At 34.2% G+C, this 25,017-nt stretch overlaps 2 protein-coding genes and 1 long non-coding RNA gene across 5 annotated transcripts in view; 1 reads left to right on the top strand and 2 right to left on the bottom strand.

The window, feature by feature from the left end:
* Positions 1–25,017, bottom strand: part of LOC148596872 (uncharacterized) — a 416,353-nt gene that overhangs the window by 353,604 nt on the left and 37,732 nt on the right. The window lies entirely within an intron of this gene.
* Positions 1–25,017, bottom strand: part of LOC148596873 (uncharacterized) — a 35,416-nt gene that overhangs the window by 297 nt on the left and 10,102 nt on the right. The window contains exons 1-3 of one of the 3 annotated variants that reach the window (XR_015919006.1): positions 3,564–3,657; positions 803–864; positions 301–480 (exon numbers count right to left, since the gene is read on the bottom strand). This is a non-coding gene — a long non-coding RNA (uncharacterized LOC148596873). Of the gene's footprint in view, positions 1–27; positions 481–802; positions 865–3,563; positions 3,658–25,017 lie in introns of those variants that run through there. The other 2 variants (XR_015919004.1, XR_015919005.1) reach the window with 2 other exon arrangements.
* On the top strand, positions 19,934–22,304 carry LOC148596874 (uncharacterized). The gene is made up of 4 exons (XM_088563968.1): positions 19,934–20,344; positions 20,600–20,608; positions 20,865–21,289; positions 21,795–22,304. Exons 1-4 carry the CDS (start codon positions 20,184–20,186, stop codon positions 22,169–22,171), a joined length of 972 nt encoding a protein of 323 aa, XP_088420094.1. The 5' UTR covers positions 19,934–20,183; the 3' UTR covers positions 22,172–22,304.

Raw genomic sequence — 25,017 nt, 5'->3', positions numbered from 1 at the left:
TTTTTTCTCAACCTTAAAAAAGGCCAGTCAATTAATTGATTCATCAGAAATTATAAACAAAGTAAAGATGTAGCAGTCAAGAATTGAAATAAGTTTCAATCATATCTTTTTTTTGATTTGGCATGAAAAAAAATTGGTTAATGTATGATCTTTTTAAAATGCCTGTTTCATATCAGTACCATTGCACAACCATATGTATGTGTGCAATTTTATTTGATTTAGCCTTCTCTTTTTACGTCATACACACTCAGTAATCTTGTTACCTTATTTACAAAAGAAATATGAGGGAGATAAAATTACATTAAAATGGCTGCTGGTGAAATTCTCATGGGAATTTTCTTCTACTCTTCTTGTCTTTGGCTTAAAAGCACTATGTGAGTCGACATTCAATTTTCTCTTTTCTTTACCGTGCAGCTTGGAGTAATCCAATCCAATCTCATCCACTGTACTGTAGGGAGACTTGAAATCTGACAACTTGGCCTTTTCAACAAAAAAACATTAAGATGTATCATTATCACATTTTTATATCAAAATTACATAGTTTATAATTTACTTAAAAGTCATTAATTCTTAATGGGTATGTGTATAGCTTTTCACAATAAAATAAATCTAATCTTGACCTTGAAATTTGATTGATAAAAGATAGTCCATTAGTTGCAAAATAGTTAAAGTATATTCCATTAGTTATATTCTTACATTTTGTCTTGTAAGATATTGAAAAATAATTTCAACTCAATTGTTTTGGCATTTACATGCACAGTTACTTAAATCATCTACCAATTGGAAAAAAAAATTTACTGACCTTCTTCTTGTTCATTTCCATAGCTACAGTATAAAGTAAAATCAGTATTGAAGATTCTGTATCTAAAAAAATGATAATTATCACATCAATTATTCTTTGGCAAATAAAGATTGACTAAACACACAACAATGAGAACATGTAGTAAGCTTATATCAAATTATCATTAATGCAATTAATTTCTGATATGCATAAACATGTATATTTTGGTGTTAAAGAATAATCTGAATGGTGACATAAGTAGAAAATGTGGCGACAAACAAACAATAATAATTTTGTTGTAAAAAACATATGGTGAAACACTTATGAAGTGGGGTGATGTCCTGTGTGAAGTGTGGAAACAAATAGCATGGTGATACATGTGTAGTATGGTGATTGGAAAACATGCGTTTGTGGTGGTAAAATATCAAATAGCATGGTGATACATGTATTTAGTATTTAGTGTAGTGATATGAGACCATATGTTTGTCATGGTAAAATATCAAATAACATGGTGATACATGCATTTAGTGTAATGATATGAGAACATATGTTTGTGGTGGTAAAATATAAAATAACATGGTGATACATGTATTTAGTGTGGTGATATGAGAACATATGTTTGTGGTGGTAATATCAAATAGCATGGTGATACATGTATTTAGTGTGGTGATATGAGAACATATGTTAGTCGTGGTAAAATATCAAATAGCATGGTGATACATGTATTCAGTGTGGTGATATGAGAACATATGTTTGTGGTGGTAAAATATCAAATAGCATGGGGATACATGTATTTAGTGTGGTGATATGAGAACATATGTTTGTCATGATAAAATATCAAATAGCATGGTGATACATGTATTTAGTGTGGTGATATGAGAACATGTTTGTCGTGGTAACATATCAAATAACATGGTGATACATGTACTTAGTGTGGTGATATGAGAACATGTTTTTGGTGGTAAAATATCAAATAACATGGTAATACATGTACTTTGTATGGTGATATGAGAACATGTTTTGTGGTGGTAAAATATCAAATAACATGGTACTACATGTATTTAGTGTGGTGATATGAGAACATGTTTGTCGTGGTAAAATATCAAATAACATGGTGATACATGTATTTAGTGTGGTGATATGAGACCATATATTTGTCATGGTAAAATATCAAATAACATGGTGATACATGCATTTAGTGTGGTGATATGAGAACATGTTTGTGGTGGTAAAATATCAAATAACATGGTGCTACATGCATTTAGTGTGGTGATATGAGAACATATGTTTGTCATGGTAAAATATAAAAAAAAAACATGGTGATACATGTGTTTAGTGTGGTGATATGAGAACATATTTGAGGTGGTAAAATATCAAATAACATGGTGATACATGTATTTAGTGTGGTGATATGAAACATATGTTTGGTGGTAATATCAAATAGCATGGTGATACATGTACTTAGTGTGGTGATATGAGAACATATGTTTTTGGTGGTAAAATATCAAATAACATGGTGTTACATGTACTTAGTGTGGTGATATGAGAACATGTTTGTGGTGGTAAAATATCAAATAACATGGTGATACATGTATTTAGTGTGGTGATATGAGAACATATGTTTGTCATGGTAAAATATCAAAAAACATGGTGATACATGTGTTTAGTGTGGTGATATGAGCACATATATTTGAGGTGGTAAAATATCAAATAGCATGGTGATACATGTATTTAGTATGGTGAGTTGAGAACATATGTTTGTGGTGGTAAAATATCAAATAACATGGTGATATGAAACATGTTTGTGGTGGTAATATCAAAAAGCATGGTGATGCATGTGTGTAGTGTGGTGATATGAGAATATATGTTTGTGGTGGTAAAATATAAAATAACATAGTGATACATGTATTTATTGTGGTGATACAGATCTTGATTCGTATAACTTAACAAATGTTTCGTTCGTTTATTCGTTTGCCGTTCGTTTGCTAATCGTTTTCCGTTCATTCGTTCGTTCGTGTGTTTGTTCTTTCGTTTGCGTCAATCGTTCGTTCGTTCGTTTACAGAAAAGAACGAACGCTGACCTGAATCGTTTATGGAAATTACCGGACGATTCCGAATGATTCCGAACGAACTGACGAACGCTCTGATCGTTTACGGAAACACAAGAACGATTTCACATTACGAATATTGATGAAGAATGATATTATCGTTTCCGGAAATCAACGAAGGCCCAAACGAACGAACGAACGAAGGAAACAAACAAATAGGAAACAGATAAAATTTGTGTGAGTATCACGCGAGTTGCGTGACACTTAACATGTCTGATTACACAAAATCACACAGGTTCCCGCAAAACATTTGACGTCATAATTCAGAACTGATTACTCTTTTTACGTCAATAAGGTCATTCAGAGCGGAAGTTGCAGTCATTCGGAGCATTTAGCTGACCAAAAAGTGTAAATATGTCTATTGACGGGTACACAACAAAGTGAAACAGGAAAGTTTACATTATTTATGATATCTATCTTTGGTGGATCTTGATATTCTCAAATGGGAGTAAGCACCTTTCATTTAATAGTTTAATACAGTTCTTCACCAATGTTACCATCAGACAGGGGTTGCACACCTGATATGCCAGTACTATATAGACAATATTGATTATTATGAAATCTACTTTCATGCCATTTTTTCTGAAAATGTGTATCTAACAGTCGATACTACTCAATGATAGGTATGTGCAGCGTCGAAACGTTTTCCCTTCTTACTTTAACTGTGGTATAACTTGAAGAAAGAGTTCCATATTTTTTAAAATAATGTTTTTAAAGTAAGCAAGATCATCGGTTACACATGTAGCTGTAACGTTGTTATATTTTTTGGTAATAGGATATATCAACATAAAAAGAGCTACTATTAAAGATTTGACCAATCAAATTGTGGTGATAGTCGATGTTACTATATCTAGATTCTTTGATATAATATAGTGGTATGTTTACAATTCTCCTGCCGAATCAGTAACATCGATTATCACCATAATTTGATTGGCTAAAAATCTGTTGGGCGGTTCCTGATGATTACAGCTAAGTACCGAAGTGTCTAACAAGGTATAAACACGGTCGTACAGCTATTTTATCAGATTACACCTTTGGTAAGAACATTTTATCGATTTAATTATGATTCTATGAAGCAGTCTTGAAAAAGCTGAACCCAAAAGTTAACTAGACAATGGAGAATATAAATCTTTAAGCTTTATTTGAAGTCATATAAGTTCAAAGTGACTTTATAAACATACACATTCATTACAAACATTACACATTATATATACAACAATGAATACAATGTAAAGATGTATTTCTTTCGTATGTCCGGGATGTGCCGAACATGTTTCGGTGAATGAAGTAACACGGAACACTCTGCGCAAACAAACATAACAGTCTGCGGGCTGCAGGTGCACACAGAATTCCACTGAATCGTCTGTACACAGGAAATAGGTACCAGGACTGGTTTTCGGTATATTTAATAGGTGATTACCGTTAGTGTACGGTGATTCCAGTTTATAGCTACTATACACTATACAGTACCAACGTGGCTATAAACTGGAACCACCGTACACCTAGGGAAAGAATGAATTGAAAAAACAGAAAACCAGTCCTGGTACCTATTTTCTGTGTACAGATGATACACGGTTCAAAATGGCGGAGCTTTCAATCTTCATTTGTAACTCGAGTTGCTTTTTACTTTTGCTTTATCTTAAAAAATGCATTCGACAATTATCAATGTGCTGGTAAAGGCAAACATTCAAGGCTAATTGTTAGTCGTCTGGACTACATGTGTATGTTAATTTTGAAGCGGCTTCAGACATTGTGTTGTACAGAAATCGTGTGAAAGTAAGCGAGGACCATGTAAAAATAAATGTCCAGTCCTTGCAAGTGACGGAAACAAATATTCATGCAGAAAGTAAGTTGAAAATTAATATTAATAAATTTATTCCCCTCCAAATTATATCAAATGGTCATACCCAAACTGTAACCCCAGATTGAGCGAATCAATAAAAAATGATAAACATTAACTTTCAAAAATTATTTTTTGTTGCAAAAGATCGGAACATGTTTAGAAAAGTTCAAAGAATTACACCCTTAGACAAAGAAAAGGTTCAAGTACAAAGTATTATGAGCCCCTTGCCCTCAGTTCTAGATACTGTTTTGTAAAGGAACCTAATATTTGAACTTGATAAATTAACATAACCCATTAAGGATGAATACAGTAGTCATTGCAAACAACAAAATACTAAAGATAAGTGTTCCACCCTTGGTTTCTCTTCACACTTTCTCTTAAATTTTGTCCCAGTTGTCTGAAATTCCATTTAAAGTTTTTTTTGTTTTTTTTTTAATTTGTACAACAATTCTTTCCCAAATTCCACATTATTCCTGACCAACCCAGGTGAAAAAACCACAATGAACAGACACACCAACATACAAATGTATTGAATCATCAAGACTGAAAACAAGAAGTGAAAATCATTAGTAACAATTTGGTCTCCTGAAGAAATAAACAGAAAGACAACAAATTTAACCCCCAAAATCTAAAAAAACTTTCATGTGCCCTTTCCTGCACCACACTTCAATTTGATACGGAAATCCCGACTGGAAAATTGGTCATTTCCCAGATCCCTTTTCATTTTAATCCCAAAGCCCCGTTACAAGGTATAACTTTGATCCCAGTGTCCAGAAAACCATAAACCATACTACCATTATTACACTCAACAGTACAATCATCACATCCAGTAGTACTCTCAATACACTCAGTTCTCCCTTAACTTGCCCAGCATTTATATTATCATACTCCTCACTTGTCTACCACCACATACTATAGAATTATCACGACACTTTGATAGTGGTACAGTACAGAAAAGGTGTAGTAAAATCACCACATTGAGTAGTACTATCACATCACTCAGAAGCACAAACACTAAATTCAGTTTTACATCATTACACTTAGCAGATTCACCACCATCAATAGTACTATTACATCACTAATTGGTAAATTAAACTCAATAGTACCATCACTTAATCGTCCCAACAATACAAGTAGAATTAACATTGCTCCCAGTGGTACCATCATTACCCTCAGTTGTCCGTTACAATTCACAACACTCAATAGCACTTTCACCACACTAAGTAGAATCATCAGCAAGATAAGTAATACAATCACCACACTGCATAGTACAATGACCACACTCATTATTGCAATCACCACACTCATTATTCACCACACTCATTAGTACAATCACAACACTCATTATTGCAATCACCACACTCATAAGTACAATCACTACACTCATTATTGCAATCACCACACTCATTAGTACAATCACTACACTAAATATTGCAATCACTACACTCATTGCAATCACCACACTCATTAGTACAATCACCACACTCATTAGTACAATCACTACACTCATTATTGCAATCACCACACTCATAAGTACAATTACCACACTCATTATTGCAATCACCACACTCATTAGTACAATCACTACACTCATTGCAATCACCACACTCATTATTGCAATCACCACACCCATTAGTACAATCACCACACTTATTACTGCAATCACCATACTCATTATTGCAATCACCACACTTATTACTGCAATCACTACACTCATTATTGCAATCACCACACTCATAAGTACAATCTACACACTCATTGCAATCACCACACTCATTAGTACAATCACAACACTAATTATTGCAATCACCACACTCATTGCAATCACCACACTCATCAGTACAATCACCACTCATTAGTGCAATCGCCACTCTCATTACTGCAATCACCACACTCATTATTGCAATCACCACACTCATAAGTACAATCACCACACTCATTAGTACATTCACCACTCATTATTGCAATCACCACACCCATTAGTACAATCACCACACTCATTATTGCAATCACCACACTCATTATTGCAATCACCACACTGCGTAGTACAATCACCACTCATTACTGCAATCACCACACTGCGTAGTACAATCACCACACTCATTATTGCAATCACCACACTCATTAGTACAATCACCACTCATTGCAATCACACACTCATTATTGCAATCACCACACTGCGTAGTACAATCACCACACTCATTAGTACAATCACCACACTGCGTAGTACAATCACCACACTCATTAGTACAATCACCACACTCATTAGTATAATCACCATACTCAGTAGTATAATCACCATACTCAGTAGTATAATCACAACAATCAATTGTATGATTAAGACACTGAGTGGCTCTATCACCATGCTCAGTATTTCTATCACCACACTCAGTAATACACTCACCACATTATGTAGTACCATCACCTCATTCAGTAATACCATTATTATACTCAGTTGTTCACCACAACACTCAATAGTACTTTTACCACACTCACTAGAATCATCAACATGCTTAGTAGTACAATTACCACACTCAGTGGTAGTATGACCACATCAACACAAATCACTTACAGCATTTCCATCACAACACCAAACATAAATTACAACATGATCCCATATTTAATAAATTCATCGAACCCTATTGTCACATTGGTACTTTTTAAATTACTGCAAGGTTGAGTCATATAACCTTTTATTTATTTTTTATTTACTTTGGCAATCTTCTTGCTTAAGAAAAACACAAATCACATTTTGTTTCATGAATGCTGGTACATTTGTATATAATTTTTATAGTTATAAAATTTTTGTCTTGCAGAATATCTTGAAATGGACAAAAAATGGAAAAAAATCAAAGATATGGTATGTTTTTATTAGATCACCTGGCCTAAAAGGCCATGTGAGCTTTTCTCATCAATTTGCATCCGTCGTCCATCCACAACTGGTTGAAATTAGATTAATTTTGGTCGTTATTGAAAACCAAAATCATTCACAAATACATGGTCTATAAGAGTATTGTTAAATGTAATGGTTTTAACTTTTATTGTGTTCTTGATCTTTGCAACTGTTTGATCAGGCGAGCAATTACAGGCTTCTTGGAGCCTCTAGTTTTAAGTTTTAGCTCACATTTTCCCTTTTTAGATCACCTGGCAAAAGGCCATGACAGATTATGTCATCACTATCTATCTATTTGTGTCTATTAACAATTTCTAAAACCTCACATGAGACCACCACCCTTTACAAAAAATCTCTTATTACTTAAGTGAGAGTTTCAGGCTATTGTTCAAATCAATTTTAATTCTAAATTATTTAGATTACATCTTGTTTTTAAAATTAAGACTTTTGTAAAAATGTTGTTTTTGAAATTCTTATTACAAAAAAATCGTTTTACTTAGACTGATCTGAAAATTCACATTATTTTTTTTTTCGGAGGTATACTCTTCCATATTTATAACTCAGATGGCTTATTCTGTTGCATGAATTGTCCAGTCATTGTCATATTGACATTTAGTCTTTTGTTATAATATATTTCAGCTTGAATTGTGGATCAAAGAATCCGATGTTAATGTATGCCTGTTGTATTTACCAAGGCCAACATTGAGAAGGCCAGTTCCAGAGACTGTAGTGATAGGTATACATTTATAAGACTTTTTAATCATTTTAGAACGAGTGTAAAATTTAGACTATATACAGAGATAAAATCAATCTCATTGGGCATATTTATATTCAATAACATAGCTATTGTCTACTTGCAAACAATAATCACAAAAACTAGTTGGAGACATTATATTCACAAGACTTCATTTGATCTATTGTTAGATTCAATTTTTTTAGGTAGGCTTTCTACTATAGGAACACTTGAGTTTATGGTGATTTTTCAGTCTGGACCGAGTAAATTGGTATCATCTAGACTATCATTAATTCTTTACCTATGCAGTCATAGTTATATTTTGTGACATAAATGAACTTTATTTTATATTTATGTACGTTTATACATGAATGAGTTGAAAGGAAATTATTTGAAAGTGTATGAACAAAAGAAACTCCTTCAAATTAAAGTGTTTTATTGACTTTGATGATGTCTATAAGCCCTTTCACGATAACTGCTGGACTGTGTTTTCTGGCGGGAATTGAGTGGGTACGTGCAAATTCCCGTAAAAAATTTAACGTCACAATGTAAAATCCATTGTTATCTGACGTCATTTTGCGGGAAACATCACGTTTCCACTCAATTCCCACAAAATTTTTGCAGTCCCGCAGTTATATTGAAAGGGTCTATTACCATACTTATAAACGTGCACACATGCATTTGTCTGGCTCACAAATGCTTTAGTGCTTTGATTTAATCTGTAATTATAACACTCTTGATAAATGACAGATTGCAATATATGGTCCTGACTTGGTACAGACATATATCAATAGAAATGATGGGTTTTCACTAACACAGCTTGTGTTTGTCCCATTTGTTGTTCTCTTGTCTTTGACTAATTTGATTTTCTGTTGTCTTATTTAAATATATGTGTTTAATAACTACTTTTTTCAGCCTCTGAGAGATGCAAGACATTCACATCAAACAGAGAAATTATCAAACAGTTTGTGGATGGTGTGAATGCTGGATATGGAAGGAAAGAACCTTCACTTAGACAAAGTAAGTACATTTGATCAGAAAGGACCACATCAGTAACTAATGTGTTTTCTAATATGGCTCGTAGCATTCGCCATTAGGACAAACGAGGGTTCTAAATACGAAAGAAACCGGTTAGACGTCACAAACTAAAACATGATGTCATAATAAAAACGTCACTTCAGTTTTTAAAACAAACATCTTTTCCGTTGTCTGAAGGGCATTATATTTGTCAAGATTTTACACCTCGCTACTGCTCAGTGTAAACTATTAACAAATATAATGCTTACTCGTGTTAAAATAAGCATAGAGCCCGGTATCCGAGAATTATTTCTTCATTAGAAAATTTTGATCCTACACATTTATTTTAGGAAATTGCATGATTTTGTCAGTGTCACAAAATTTGTGTCACATTTTTCTCAGGAACTATGCAGGCCAGCTTCCTGATATTTGGCAGGGAGCATCAGTATGAAGAACTGTATAGTGTAAGACAGTTGCGAATCTGCCGCTTGTCAACTTCCTGCTTGCTGTAACTTAGAATAATTTTGACATATGCATAATACAGAAAAATTTCTGTCAGGTTTTTCCCAGGAACCCTGCAGGCCAGGTTTCTCAGAGCATCAGTATAGAGAACTGTGTCTTGTAAGACAATTTATTATCTGTTGCTTGTTACCTTCCTGTTTTCCTGAAGTGAGAATAATTTTGATATATGTATAACATAGAGAAATTTATGTCAGATTTTTCTCGAGAACCCTGCAGGCCACCATTCTGATTTTTAGTACAGAGCCTAGGTGTGGAGAGCTGTATTGTTTAAGACAATGTCGAGTCTGTCGCTTCTCAACTTCCTGTTTGCCAGAACTTACAATAATTGTGGTATATGCGTAATATAGAATAAATTTTGTCACATTTTTCTCAGGAACCATGCAGGCAAGCTTTCTAATAATTGGCACAGAGCATCAGTATGAAGAACTGTAATGTGTAAGATAGTTTGAAATTAGTTGCTTGTCCATTTCCTGTTTGCAACTAATTTACGCATGCGACACATGTCTTCTCTGGAAGATTTACTACTAAGTTTTCTCAGATATATGTGAATTTATTATACATGTACATTAAAATCAATAATATACATAAAATTAAAAACTTCTATGATTTCATTTATATAGGCCTACCATGGATTCCTCACATCATAAAGGAGCAACCAGCTGCCATCAAGAGGGCGGTTGTTTCTAGAACAACTCAAGTATTTAGTAAGTATTATCATTTAATTTTTGTTTAATTTTTGTTATTACCTTATATTACAAATGGCCCCGTGCAGGTCCGGGTGTTAAAATAAACCTGCAGCAGCGCTAAGCTTGTCGTAAAAGGCGACTAAACAGTGCTCAGAAACCTAGCCGGGGGCTAGGCGCTCTGCCCACAGAGCAACTGGGATGTGTGCCCCAGGTGGTGGAATGGGGTACCCCTGGCGTGTTACATGCTGGGGTTGTCAGGCTATAATACGGAAAACCTGACCGCAAACCATAGTGGTGCACCGTGTTGGGAAAGATGCCACGTTCCTCGCACGTTAAAGAACCCTGCTGTGGTATTCGATAGGAGTAGGAACCTTTGCGCTCCGCCACAGGAGGCGTAATTGCCCGACCTTACCCATCCCCCCTTTTTCCAGTGGCAATCAAAATTTGTCGACCCTATTATCCTTGTGACCCATCCTTTCTTTTTTTCATTTCATGTTCATTTTATCATCCATTTCATGTTCATTGTCTGAATATAGCTGAAATATTGCTGCTCGGACGTTAAACCCCAACAAACAAACAAACATATATTACAAATGCTATAACCATTGCATTTCAAAGCATTCATTTCGACCTGTATGTAATCTGAAACATTTAAATTCATTCTATTTTCCAAGATGTTTGATTTCTTTCCCCTAATCTCATTTTATCTAGAAGTTAGAGATTATTTAAGTCAGTGGTTAAATTCCACATTTTTAATGAAATTGTAGTTTTAGTGTTCATCGAGGCAAGATATACCAAGCAAAAGTTATTTCATTTTTCAGTGAAGAAAACCAAAAATATGTCCAGGGGCTACTGGAGTTCAGAGAAACTAAAGCCTGAGTTCTGGCCCCAAGGCTTGCTATTTAAGAGTCCCTCCAGCAACAAAGGTAATTTGGTAAACAAATTATTAAGTTTATAAATATTGTAAAGTATGAATCCTGCATATTTGAGTTGTTTGGTTTAGAAGGAATCATTTATAAAATTATTTTAATTTGTATACTTTAAGATTATTTAGTATCTGAGTGCATAGTCCGAAAAGTTCTTAGCTATTTGATTCAATGGAATGAAAAAGAATAAAATTGAGCATCATGTCAAACACTCAACATCTAAACAATTGAGTGATAGCAACACAAGCCGTCTCCCAATGAAAGAATTTTGTAATTAATGTATAAGTTAATTATGAATATGATTGTCAAATAACAAGGTTGAAATGAGTGAAAATGATATTGACAAGTCTGATCAGTGTTGATAGCAAATTGATTTGTATTGAGTGGGAAACAAAAGAATGGAATGTTTATCATTCTGAATAATAATAAAGTACATGTGTATATGAACATTAAGTATATTCAGATATTTATTTTAAAAGCCACTGGAATGGAGGCTCTTACGTGTGATGAGCTAGACATGGTTATAGATTCCTATAACCAGTGGAAGGTAAGATTGAATGTATTTATGTATTTTTCATGTATTTTAATGTACAGTTAAAACCATTGATCACTTTTTGTTAAATGGCTTAGGATAAAAACTGTTATTTTGTTTGGAATCTTTCTGAAGTCAAATTGTTTTTTGGAACTATACTTTTTTTGTCAGTTTTGGAACTTACCATTTTTAATTATCAATAAATGTTCTGTTTTTATATATGATATAAAAATAAAGATTATTTGGTGTTTATGCATGTGACAAGAACTGACACCTTAATACATTCTAATAATCCAAATGATTGAGGCAAGGAACAGGGCTTTTATTGCAGTTATGCATTTTGATGTTGATATATATTGGCAAAATCATTTGCAGTTTATAGTTTTGAGCATTTAACAGAATTTTCCATTTAAGATATCCCTTTTCATTTATTTTTTTAGTATTATTTTCACATTCATTTTTAATCTTTTTACATATAAGAAAAAAACCTCTTAGCTTTGTGACAAGTTTGACAAAGCCTATATTTTCTGAAAATATCTTTTTGTAACATTCTTACAGAGCCAATGTTTGAAGCAAAATCAAAATCAAAATCCTGTCAAAATTGCAGATTGATGATCTATTGCATGAATTTATAATCTAATAGATAAGCAGTGAAAAAATATCTATGTTATGCATTTGTAAATATTCAATAACATTTGGGTCAATAAATGATCTCATTGCCTCTAGTCCTTTTTTTACTCATCAAGGCAAGATTTGATCAAAACTTATGGTCTTTAACAAATTTTTGATAAGTAAAAAATAATAATATCTTTTGAAGGCAAGTGATCCAGATATAAGTACGGAGGAATCTGACTCAAACGTAATGGAAGGTAATAAAAAATAAACATGTTGTTATGCATATTTATCCTCAAAATATTGTTTGAATAATTGCCCTTCGAACTTACAATTTTGTTGAACATTAATAATTGTAAGTGCAGTTCACCAAAAACTAATCAACAAAATTTTACAGAACTTTGGAAATATCAAATACACCTTTTGAAGTTGATTACAAAAATTTCAAACAAAATTTTGAGGTAGTTATGACCTTTTGAAGTTTTAACTTTTGTGGAAAAGCATGATTCCTCATAAATGATTTAAAGGAAATGTAGCATCATACATAGATAAAAAAAATTTAATTGAATAATTGTTTGAAATTTATTTGATTAATTTTTACCAGAAAAAAAAAGACAAGAACTCAGTTTGTTTCTAAACACATAATTTATCAAGACAGAATTTTAGCTCTTTATTTAGTTTTTTATTTCATTTTTTCTTTACATTGTAGTTCAGGCAGATCCAGAGTCGTCTCATGACAACATACATGTAGTAGAAGGTAATTGTTAATTTGATCGGAAGAAATTAAAAACTGCACCATGATTACTAAAAACTCTTGAAGTCTTCATTTTGGAAGCTTACAAAGATAGAGAGAAAATTTCTTAAAAAATACATACTCAGAAAAAATACCTTTATGTTTCATTAAATTCTCTAAAGAAATAAATGGCAATTTCAGCAAAATGTGCTGGATGTTTTTCATAGCATCAAAGAGACAATTTTAGCTACTTCAATTTGTTTTGTCTTTACATTGTAGTTCAGGCAGACCCAGAGTCGTCTCATGACAACATACATATAGTAGAAGGTAATTGTTAATTTGATCGTAAGAGATTAAAAACTGTACCATGATTTAAATACATTATTACTTACTAAAAACTCTTGAAGTCTTCATTTTGGAAGCTTATGAAGATAGAGAAAAAATTCCCGAAAAAAATACATACTCAGAAAAAAATACTTTGTTTTTCATTAAATTTTCTAAAGAAATCAATGGCTATTTCAGCAAAATGTGCTGGATGTTTTTCTTAGCTTTAAAGAGGCAATTTTAACTACTTCAATTTTTTTGTCTTTACATTGTAGTTCAGGCAGACCCAGAGTCGTCTCATGACAACATACATGTAGTAGAAGGTAATTGTTAATTTGATTGTAAGAGATTAAAAACTGTACCATGATTTAAATACATTATTACTTACTAAAAACTCTTGAAGTCTTCATTTTGGAAGCTTATGAAGATAGAGAAAAAATTCCTTAAAAAATACATACTCAGAAAAAATACTTTGTTTTTCATTAAATTTTCTAAAGAAATAAATGGCTATTTCAGCAAAATGTGCTGGATGTTTTTCATAGCTTTAAAGAGACAATTTTAACCACCAAAAAAATGTACTCAATTTTTTTTTGTTTTTACATTGTAGTTCAGGCAGACCCAGAGTCGTCTCATGACAACATACATGTAGTAGAAGGTAATTGTTAATTTGATCGTAAGAGATTAAAAACTGTACCATGATTTAAATACATTATTACTTACTAAAAACTCTTGAAGTCTTCATTTTGGAAACTTACTAAGATAGAGGAAAAATAACTTAAAATTACATACTGTGAAAGTGTTATTGTTCGTGGGGTTCCAATTTTCGTGGATTTCGTGGTTCACTGAATCCACGAAATTAAGAACACAACGAATTATATTTTTTTCGTTTAGTTTGAACGTATTGAACTCAAAACCACGAATTTATCAACCCATGAAACAGTAAAAAAATGGAAAACCACGAAAATTGGTGGCCACGAATAAAAGTGCTTTCACAGTACTCAGAAAAAATACTTTATTTTTCATTAAATTTTCTAAAGAAATCAATGGCTATTTCACCAAAATGTGCTGAATGTTTTTCTTAGCTTTAAAGAGACAATTTTAACCACCAAAAAAATGTACTCAATCTTTTTTGTTTTTACATTGTAGTTCAGGCAGACCCAGAGTCGTCTCATGACAACATACATGTAGTAGAAGGTAATTGTTAATTTGATCGTAAGAGATTAAAAACTGTACCATGATTTAAATACATTATTACTTACTAAAAACTCTTGAAGTCTTCATTTTGGAAGCTTACGAAGATAGAGGAAAAATAACTTAAAAAAATATACTCAGAAAAAATACTTTATTTTTCAATAAATTTTCTAAAGAAATCAATGGCTATTTCAGCAAAATGTGCTGGATGTTTTTCTTAGCTTTAAAGAGGCAATTTTAACTACTTCAATTTGTTTTGTCTTCACATTGTAGTTCAGGCAGACCCAGAGTCGTCTCATGACAACATACATGTAGTAGAAGGTAATTGTTAATTTGATCGTAAGAGATTAAAAACTGTACCATGATTTAAATACATTATTACTTACTAAAAACTCTTGAAGTCTTCATTTTGGAAGCTTACGAAGATAGAGGAAAAATAACTTAAAAAAATATACTCAGAAAAAATACTTTATTTTTCAATAAATTTTCTAAAGAAATCAATGGCTATTTCAGCAAAATGTGCTGGATGTTTTTCTTAGCTTTAAAGAGGCAATTTTAACTACTTCAATTTGTTTTGTCTTCACATTGTAGTTCAGGCAGACCCAGAGTCGTCTCATGACAACATACATGTAGTAGAAGGTAATTGTTAATTTGATCGTAAGAGATTAAAAACTGTACCATGATTTAAATACATTATTACTTACTAAAAACTCTTGAAGTCTTCATTTTGGAAACTTACTAAGATAGAGGAAAAATAACTTAAAATTACATACTGTGAAAGTGTTATTGTTCGTGGGGTTCCAATTTTCGTGGATTTCGTGGTTCACTGAATCCACGAAATTAAGAACACAACGAATTATATTTTTTTCGTTTAGTTTGAACGTATTGAACTCAAAACCACGAATTTATCAACCCATGAAACAGTAAAAAAATGGAAAACCACGAAAATTGGTGGCCACGAATAAAAGTGCTTTCACAGTACTCAGAAAAAATACTTTATTTTTCATTAAATTTTCTAAAGAAATCAATGGCTATTTCACCAAAATGTGCTGAATGTTTTTCTTAGCTTTAAAGAGACAATTTTAACCACCAAAAAAATGTACTCAATCTTTTTTGTTTTTACATTGTAGTTCAGGCAGACCCAGAGTCGTCTCATGACAACATACATGTAGTAGAAGGTAATTGTTAATTTGATCGTAAGAGATTAAAAACTGTACCATGATTTAAATACATTATTACTTACTAAAAACTCTTGAAGTCTTCATTTTGGAAGCTTACGAAGATAGAGGAAAAATAACTTAAAAAAATATACTCAGAAAAAATACTTTATTTTTCAATAAATTTTCTAAAGAAATCAATGGCTATTTCAGCAAAATGTGCTGGATGTTTTTCTTAGCTTTAAAGAGGCAATTTTAACTACTTCAATTTGTTTTGTCTTCACATTGTAGTTCAGGCAGACCCAGAGTCGTCTCATGACAACATACATGTAGTAGAAGGTAATTGTTAATTTGATCGTAAGAGATTAAAAACTGTACCATGATTTAAATACATTATTACTTACTAAAAACTCTTGAAGTCTTCATTTTGGAAGCTTACGAAGATAGAGGAAAAATAACTTAAAAAAATATACTCAGAAAAAATACTTTATTTTTCAATAAATTTTCTAAAGAAATCAATGGCTATTTCAGCAAAATGTGCTGGATGTTTTTCTTAGCTTTAAAGAGGCAATTTTAACTACTTCAATTTGTTTTGTCTTCACATTGTAGTTCAGGCAGACCCAGAGTCGTCTCATGACAACATACATGTAGTAGAAGGTAATTGTTAATTTGATCGTAAGAGATTAAAAACTGTACCATGATTTAAATACATTATTACTTACTAAAAACTCTTGAAGTCTTCATTTTGGAAGCTTACGAAGATAGAGGAAAAATAACTTAAAAAAATATACTCAGAAAAAATACTTTATTTTTCATTAAATTTTCTAAAGAAATAAATGGCTATTTCAGCAAAATATGCTGGATGTTTTTCATAGCATCAAAGAGACAATTTTAACTACAATGTACTTCAATTTTTTTTTGTTTTTACATTGTAGTTCAGGCAGACCCAGAGTCGTCTCATGACAACATACATGTAGTAGAAGGTAATTGTTAATTTGATCGTAAGAGATTAAAAACTGTACCATGATTTAGATACATTATGGATAATTTGCTTTAATTTCAGAAAATTTTTGTTGTAAAAATAAAGGATTGGTATCGGACTTTTTATATTCACGCAGATCAAAAATGAAAGAAGGGTGTGGAAGCTCCCATGGAGGGCATTTCGAAGTAACAACAGGTGTCACTGCATTGGTCTCCAGATGAATTGCTTCCAAATGAGGTTTTATTCGAATAAATAATAATAATAATAATAATAATCGTACGTATGAAGAGTCTTGCACGAATGCATGTGTGGTGGCCGAATTTAGACAATGACATTGAAAGCAAAGTAAGAAATTGTAGTGTATGTCAACATATGCAAAGTTCACCACCAACCGCGTCCGTCAACCCGTGGATCTGGCCGTCAAAACCGTGGCAACGTATTCACATAGACTATGCTGGACCATTTTTGGGAGAAATGTTTTTAATTATGGTTGATACCTATTCGAAATGGATTAAAGTTATCAGAATGACTAGTACGACATCAGAAAGAACAATTAACGCGTTACGAACATTATTTGCATCTCATGAAATTCCCAACTGCTTAGTTTCAGATAATGGTGCGCAGTTAACAGGAGCAGAATTCCAAACTTTTCTGAAAAAGAATGGCATAAAACACATTCTTTCCGCGCCGTACCATGCGTCGTCAAACGGAGAAGCAGAACGCGCCGTGAGAACTTTCAAAACCGCTATGAAAACCATGAAGGAGGAAAAAAGGGACACTAAGTGAAAAAATTGCCAGATTTCTACTGAAACACCGTACGCCTCCGCATTCTACAACAAAAAGAACACCAGCAGAACTTTTCGTAGGCAGAAGACTTCGTACCCGATTAGACCTATTAAAACCAGACATGGAGGACCGAATGAAACGACAAAGAAGTCCAAAGAAATCGTGCCGTCGCGAAATTGAAATTGGAGAACCAGTATTAGTGAAAGACTATCGTGATAACGGAAAATGGATTCGAGGCGTAATTGTAAACAAACTTGGACCAGTAACTTATCAAGTTCAAGTTGGAAAGTTACTTTGGAAAAGACACATTGATCAAATTCGCCACGTTGAATACCGTGATCAAGACAATAGTAAAGAAAATTTAGAACAGTGCGATATTGACATGGACATGGAATTACTATCATTACCAGCGTGTAATTCAAATCAAGAGAAACCAAATGTTGTGAAAGATAACGCAGAATTGAAATCAGACAATCAAATGGAAACGAACAATATGCAAACGCGCCGATCGATCCGAGATCGAAAACCAACACAGAGACTCATAGAAAATATTTGACACTGTAAATTTATATCAGTAGACATGTTAGGTTAGAAGTTAGGTTTAGAATTTTTATCATATATTAGACTTTAATTTCTTTCAATGAACTGTTTACTACCGTCAAATGTTTCTCACGATATTTTGTTTCATATGTTGAACATCTGTGTTAAGGGGGGAAAGATTGTAATGTTTATAGATCATTATCATCTCAACATTTTATCTAAATTGGATTAACAGATTTATTTTGACAGTAGCAATTTACTATTTACAAATAACGGAACTTTCTGTCTGCAACGAATCGCTTATCTAAATATATTTCACAGTTATGATTTCTTTAATACTTTTGGAGGCGTAACTTTCTCATGTCAATGAATTCTCTTTGTTCTAAGTTTCTATGTAAAATCAGATGCTGGAAAACTGTATTCACTTGTGTGTGTAGATTGTAGTAAATAAACATGCATTCTCTAAAGTATCTTTATTTGATATGGAACCCACGTATATAAAAATATAACATTTCAGGCAAAGACATGTTTTCTGTTGCATTGGATGAGGCGCATGAGATGGAGATAAACCTGAAATCCAAGAATGCTTTGAATTCTTTCAGTCAAACATCTTTAGCCACTCTTACTTTTTATCTGCCTTTTAGAGCAAAGACTATTCATAATTTAAAGTCTGAGCTAATATTAGAGAAAGATGATGTTTTATCATAGAGACAAGTAAGTCTCACATCAAAACTGCTGAGAAAACAGTAGAAGAATACATTTCCACCTTAAAGTCATCTTCTTTGTTTGTTTGTGACAGTAACAAAAATTTACATCATAATTTTTCAGGTGCTGAGGCAAATTGTGAACAGATTGACAGCTTAACTAATTACAGAAAGTATGGTGATGAAGATTTCAATAATTATGTAACTTGTTTTCTGTTGAAGTCGTCTGTTTCAGGTTCTAAGCCACCAAGAAAGAAAAGGCGGAAACTGAAAACATTTGCTCCTGAGAAAGTTACTGTTCACAAACAGAAGAAGGAAATTCAAGATCAAAAAACTGTTATTTCCTGTTTACGCAAAAAGATAGCTTTTTCTAAACATTCAGGTAGTGCTGTTCAAGATCTAGATCAGTTTCTCCAACTGCCTAGAGCTTTGGGTAATGCTGAAGGTGTTCCAGACAAGGGACAGAAGTCCTCTACAGTTTCTGACTTCAAAGGTCTCTATTCAGAAGCCTTTGATTCTAAATTACCTGATCTTGATTCTAACAAAACTTCATCTTTGGTTATTGATGGTATGTTTATCATAAATTCAAATCCTCTTCCTACTCACAGAACTTTTGGTCAGTATGCTGAATTTTTATTTCAGAGATGGGTAACCAGATCAGTTCAGCAATATAAGGTCAGTGAAGTTCATTTGGTGTTTGACCATCCCAATAGAAATGGTGTAGGCCCTAAAGACATAGAAAGAAGTAGGCGGGACACAGTTGTCCAAGAGCCAGTCTTCCATTCTACCATAACACCTGATACTTTACTTCCTTCTAATTTCAGAACCTTTATAGCAGTTAGACAACAGATTTTTGTGATAAACTTTTTGTCTTCTTATTTTCTGGCTCTAGCTGCTGATCACTTTCATGATTTTATATTTATTACAGCTGGTGGCTTTGATGGAAGTGATACTGACAAGGCATTTTCAGTTTCAAAGGGCAGGACTGAAGATTATGACTTGGTTCATGGTAACCACGAAGAAGCTGACACAAGGGTTTGGTTACATGCCGCTGTTTCCCAGACCGACCAAGTTATAATTTACAGTCCTGATACAGATATTTTTGTAATTGGAATGCCAATTACACTAACCTTAAATAAGTCTGTTTTCATTCAGCTGAAAGATTCTCCTTATGACTGTACCTTCCTTAACATGAATGTTCTGACAGAGCTCATTTTAAATGACATTCAACTTCAAAATGTACCGCAAGTTCTTGATTATATTGCCCCGTGCAGGTCCGGGTGTTAAAAGAATAGGCCTGCAGCAGCGCTAAGCTTGTCGTAAAAGGCGACTAAATAGTACTCAGAAACCTAGCCGGGGGTTAGGCGCTCTGCCCACAGAGCAACTGGGATGTGTGCCCCAGGTGGTGGAATGGGGTACCCCTGGCATGTTACATGCTGGGGTTGTCAGGCTATAATACGGAAAACCTGACCGCAAACCATAGTGGTGCACCGTGTTGGGAAAGATGCCACGTTCCTCGCACGTTAAAGAACCCTGCTGTGGTATTCGATAGGAGTAGGAACCTTTGCGCTCCGCCACAGGAGGCTAAATTGCCCGACCTTACCCATCCCCCCTTTTTCTAGTGGCAATCAAAATTTGTCGACCCCGTTGTCCTTGTGACCCATCCTTTTTTTTATCATTTCATGTTCATTTTATCATCCAATTCATGTTCATTGTCTGAATATAGCTGAAATATTGCTGCTCGGACGTTAAACCCCAACAAACAAACAAACAAACTTGATTATATTCAGCTAGTTATATTTACAGTGGCTGTGATTTTGTGTCTTATTTTAGAGGATTCGGAAAGAAGACATTTTTTGATGTTTTTAGAAAATATGCTTCTTCCATTGTTTCTAATGACTTTACAGATGTGAACTCACCAAATCTACTTTTATCCTTTTACAGATTGATTGGTTCTTTATATTTTACTAGACACTGCTCAGCATTCTTGCCTTATGTGAGTCCAGAAGCTTTATTTTCTTCAATATCTGAAGAAGATGAAATAAAAAAACATGTATCTTTTCTTACAGAAATTCGTGAGAAGCAATGGGAACGTGTGGTTTCAGAAGTGGAAATGATGCCAAATCCAGAGGCACTCAAACTACATTGGAAGCGTTGCTGTTGGGTATATAGTTATTGGAAACTATCAATACAAAATAATATTTCTTTTGGTTTGCCCCGTGCAGGTCCAGGTGTTAAAAGAATAGGCCTGTAGCAGCGCTAAGCTTGTCGTAAAAGGCGACTAAATAGTGCTCAGAAACCTAGCCGGGGGCTAGGCGCTCTGCCCACAGAGCAACTGGGATGTGTGCCCCAGGTGGTGGAATGGGGTACCCCTGGCGTGTTGCATGCTGGGGTTGTCAAGCTATAATACGGAAAACCTGACCGCAAACCATAGTGGTGCACCGTGTTGGGAAAGATGCCACGTTCCTCGCACGTTAAAGAACCCTGCTGTGGTATTCGATAGGAGTAGGAATCTTTGCGCTCCGCCACAGGAGGCTAAATTGCTCGACCTTACCCATCCCCCTTTTTCCAGTGGCAATCAAAATTTGTCGACCCTATTATCCTTGTGACCCATCCTTTTTTTTTTCATTTCATGTTCATTTAATCATTCATTTCATGTTCATTGTCTGAATATAGCTGAAATATTGCTGCTCGGACGTTAAACCCCAACAAACAAACAAACAGATTTTGGATGGGATATTGCTAATAATAAATTATCTTTTGTTTGGGATTTAGATATAAATTTTCAAAAAGTTGAAAAGACTGTTCAGTGGTACACAAAAGGTTGTGGATGTAAGACTGGATGTTTGACAAATAGATGCAAATGTAGGAAAAATACAGAAGGGTTTTGTGGGCCTGGTTGCAAATGTATTAATTGTAAAAATGTACATGTACCTTTAATGAAAGAGCAATGTTTTGATTCTTCAGATATTGAAGCAGATTTAGAGGACAACATTGATGAGTTGTCAGATGACGAAGTGATTGTAGAACAGATTGACAACCAGAATGAAGGAGAACAGGTTGATGATGACTACTGGCTTTATGTGGAGGGGGATGTTTAGATTAAATATCATATATATGAATTACATTTTCAGATGTCCCTGTACACATGTACTTGTATTATTAGTTAACATGTATGAATTCTTTTTTATGAGAATTCATTTCTTCATGTACTTGATTGATTGATTGTTGTTGTTTATTGCCGTTTCGGCGACCAGGGCCATATCACGGCAAGAACATTTAATGCAAGGAAAATATTAAAAGCAAGATCAAAGTCTCTTCATAAAATAATGAAATTAAAACAAACAGCTATTTACATATAAAAAGGTACATAAAAGGTGAACCTAAGACATAAAATACATATAGAAACATAACTTCGATAAAACATTTAAAATATTGAAAAATCAAGGAAGGTATCCAATTTAGATTTTATTAAATAAACCGATGTCCCGCAAGAAATCGATAATGTTTTAGATGAAACGGTCTTGAACAAATCAAACATATTGGCGCAGTCAAAATAATTTTGCCTGGTGTTGGCAAAATCCACACAATCTAGAAGAACATGTTTGATAGAGAAAGGGCAACCACATGGGATACACTCAGGTGGAGGATCACCAACAAGCAAATGGCCATGTGTAAATCTAGAATGTCCAATGCGGCATCTAGTCATGACCACTTGCTCTTTGCGATTGCCCGACCCGGATTGATGAACGCCTAGATCGGGTTTTATGGAATTGAGTTTGTTGTGTTCAAGACCGTCCCAACGGTCCTGCCACATCTTTAAAATATATTTCCTTATTAAAGGTTTAAAATCGGTGTATGGCAAACTAACGTCCTTTATTATTTCATTTAATGCCTTTTTGGCAACCCTGTCTACAACTGAATTCCCCTGAATACCAACATGACTGGGTACCCAGAGAAAAACAATCTCTTTATCAAATTCCCGAAGTCGATGAATAAAATACAAAATTTGTAAAATAAGAGTGTTTTTCAGTTTGTGATTCTTAATTGCCAAAAGACAGCTCAAAGAGTCAGAACAAATAATAAACTGTGACAGATTAGATTGAGTAATCAATTTAAGTGCTAACAATATGGCTCGAGCTTCAGCTGTGAATATGGAAGCGCTCGATGGCAACCGTTCAGTTACAGTTCTGTCACCATGGACAGCAGCACATGCAACGCTATCGCCATCTTTTGAGCCATCTGTATACACCGTCGAAAAATCCGGATAATTTGCTTTAATTTCAGAAAATTTTTGTTGTAAAAATAAAGGATTGGTATCGGACTTTTTATATTCACGCAGATCAAAAATGAAAGAAGGATGTGGAAACTCCCATGGAGGGCATTTCGAAGTAACAACAGGTGTCACTGCATTGGTCTCCAGATGAATTGCTTCCAAATGAGGTTTTATTCGAATTCCAAAAGGAGGGGTTTTGCTTTCATGTTTTCGATAAATGTCGACATAAATAGGATTAATGACACAGTCGTAGGCAGGGCTATCTGGGTAGGCCATAAGTTTACTTACATATTGAAGACCTAATTTCAAACGTCTGTCTCCAAGGGATGGTTCATTTGCCTCGGCATAAAGGCTCTCAATAGGAGAGGTTCTGAAGGCACCAAGGCAAAGTCGCAACCCCTGGTGGTGAACAGCGTCTAAAATTTTAAGGTAAGATTTTTTGGCGGAACCATAAACAATAGATCCATAATCAAGTTTAGACCTAACCAAAGATCTATATAAATTTAATAAAATTGAGGTATCAGCACCCCAATCGGTACTGGACACCATTTTTAAAATATATAGTGCTTTAAGACACCTAGATTTAAGTAATTTGATATGGGGAAGAAAAGAAAGTTTACTATCAAAAAGTAATCCAAGGAATTATCTTTTGCAGAAATTACAATAAATCTTGGCCAGTTTTTATCACTTTCGTCAGAAGAATTGCAGACATCACTTTTTCGTTTTTTTGAATAAGAAACATTGGACTCCCCGTTGTTTTTTGTCGCCATGTTAAGTTTTAGTAAGTTTCATCGTCTCTGTTCCCCACCCGCCACCGAGTGCCAACACGGGCGATGCTAGGACTCTACGGATTTCCAGCAGATAGCATCAGGGATTCCAGAAACGACATACTCGAACAGAGCGTATCTATCAATGGCGCATAGACAGCGTACTACTCGATTGACCCATGAGCCACCGCCTTCTTCATTTGCCATTTGTAAGCTTTTGAAAATCTTAGAAACATTGGATTTAACAAAATGCCATCAGTAAAGCAGGTGGACAAATGAAGGGCATGGCGTGACCAGCCGATTGATCGAACCGGGTCCATCCGATCTCCCGTTTAGATGACCTAAGAGCCGAGTGGCATATACAGCCGTATCCTCGATCATCCAGCCATCGATGACACGGGGGTTACGTCACGACTGGAGTCTAGATACGACCTTCATCCACTAGGACCTCCTCGCCCACCAATAACTCACGGGTTGCAACTCACGGCAAACAAGTAGGTGAACCCACTTTTTATTTTAAACACCGGGCCCACGGTCGATGTTCGGATCGCTTTAGTCTGGCCTCTAACCTTTGACCTTTCCAGCATGGGTAACCCTACCAGGAGAAAAAACTCCAGCTGGCATAGCTCTTAGGATCACTAAGGCACGCAAGCCCCCCTACCACGACAAGGATAGCGATCCACAGGGGGGTTCATGTACTTGAATGGACATTTTGGTTTCCAAAGTTTCATTTATCTTGAAATGTGTGTTTTGTTTCTTCATATGCAGATATTCCAATAGATAATGGAGATTGGTCCGTATATTTCCTTGTCAATTTGAAGTTTGACATGGGAGATCCTAAGTCTCCTATATCATATTACATTATGATACTGTACACAGTATTCTATATACTAGTATTCTCTAG

This window comes from Perna viridis, chromosome 15, assembly GCF_037379345.1.
Source record: "Perna viridis isolate PV_CMFRI_1.1 ecotype Kerala chromosome 15, ASM3737934v1, whole genome shotgun sequence".
NCBI lineage: Eukaryota > Metazoa > Mollusca > Bivalvia > Mytilida > Mytilidae > Perna > Perna viridis.
The sequence above is the reverse complement of the archived record's forward strand: the minus strand, read 5'-3'. Positions and strand labels throughout refer to the sequence as shown.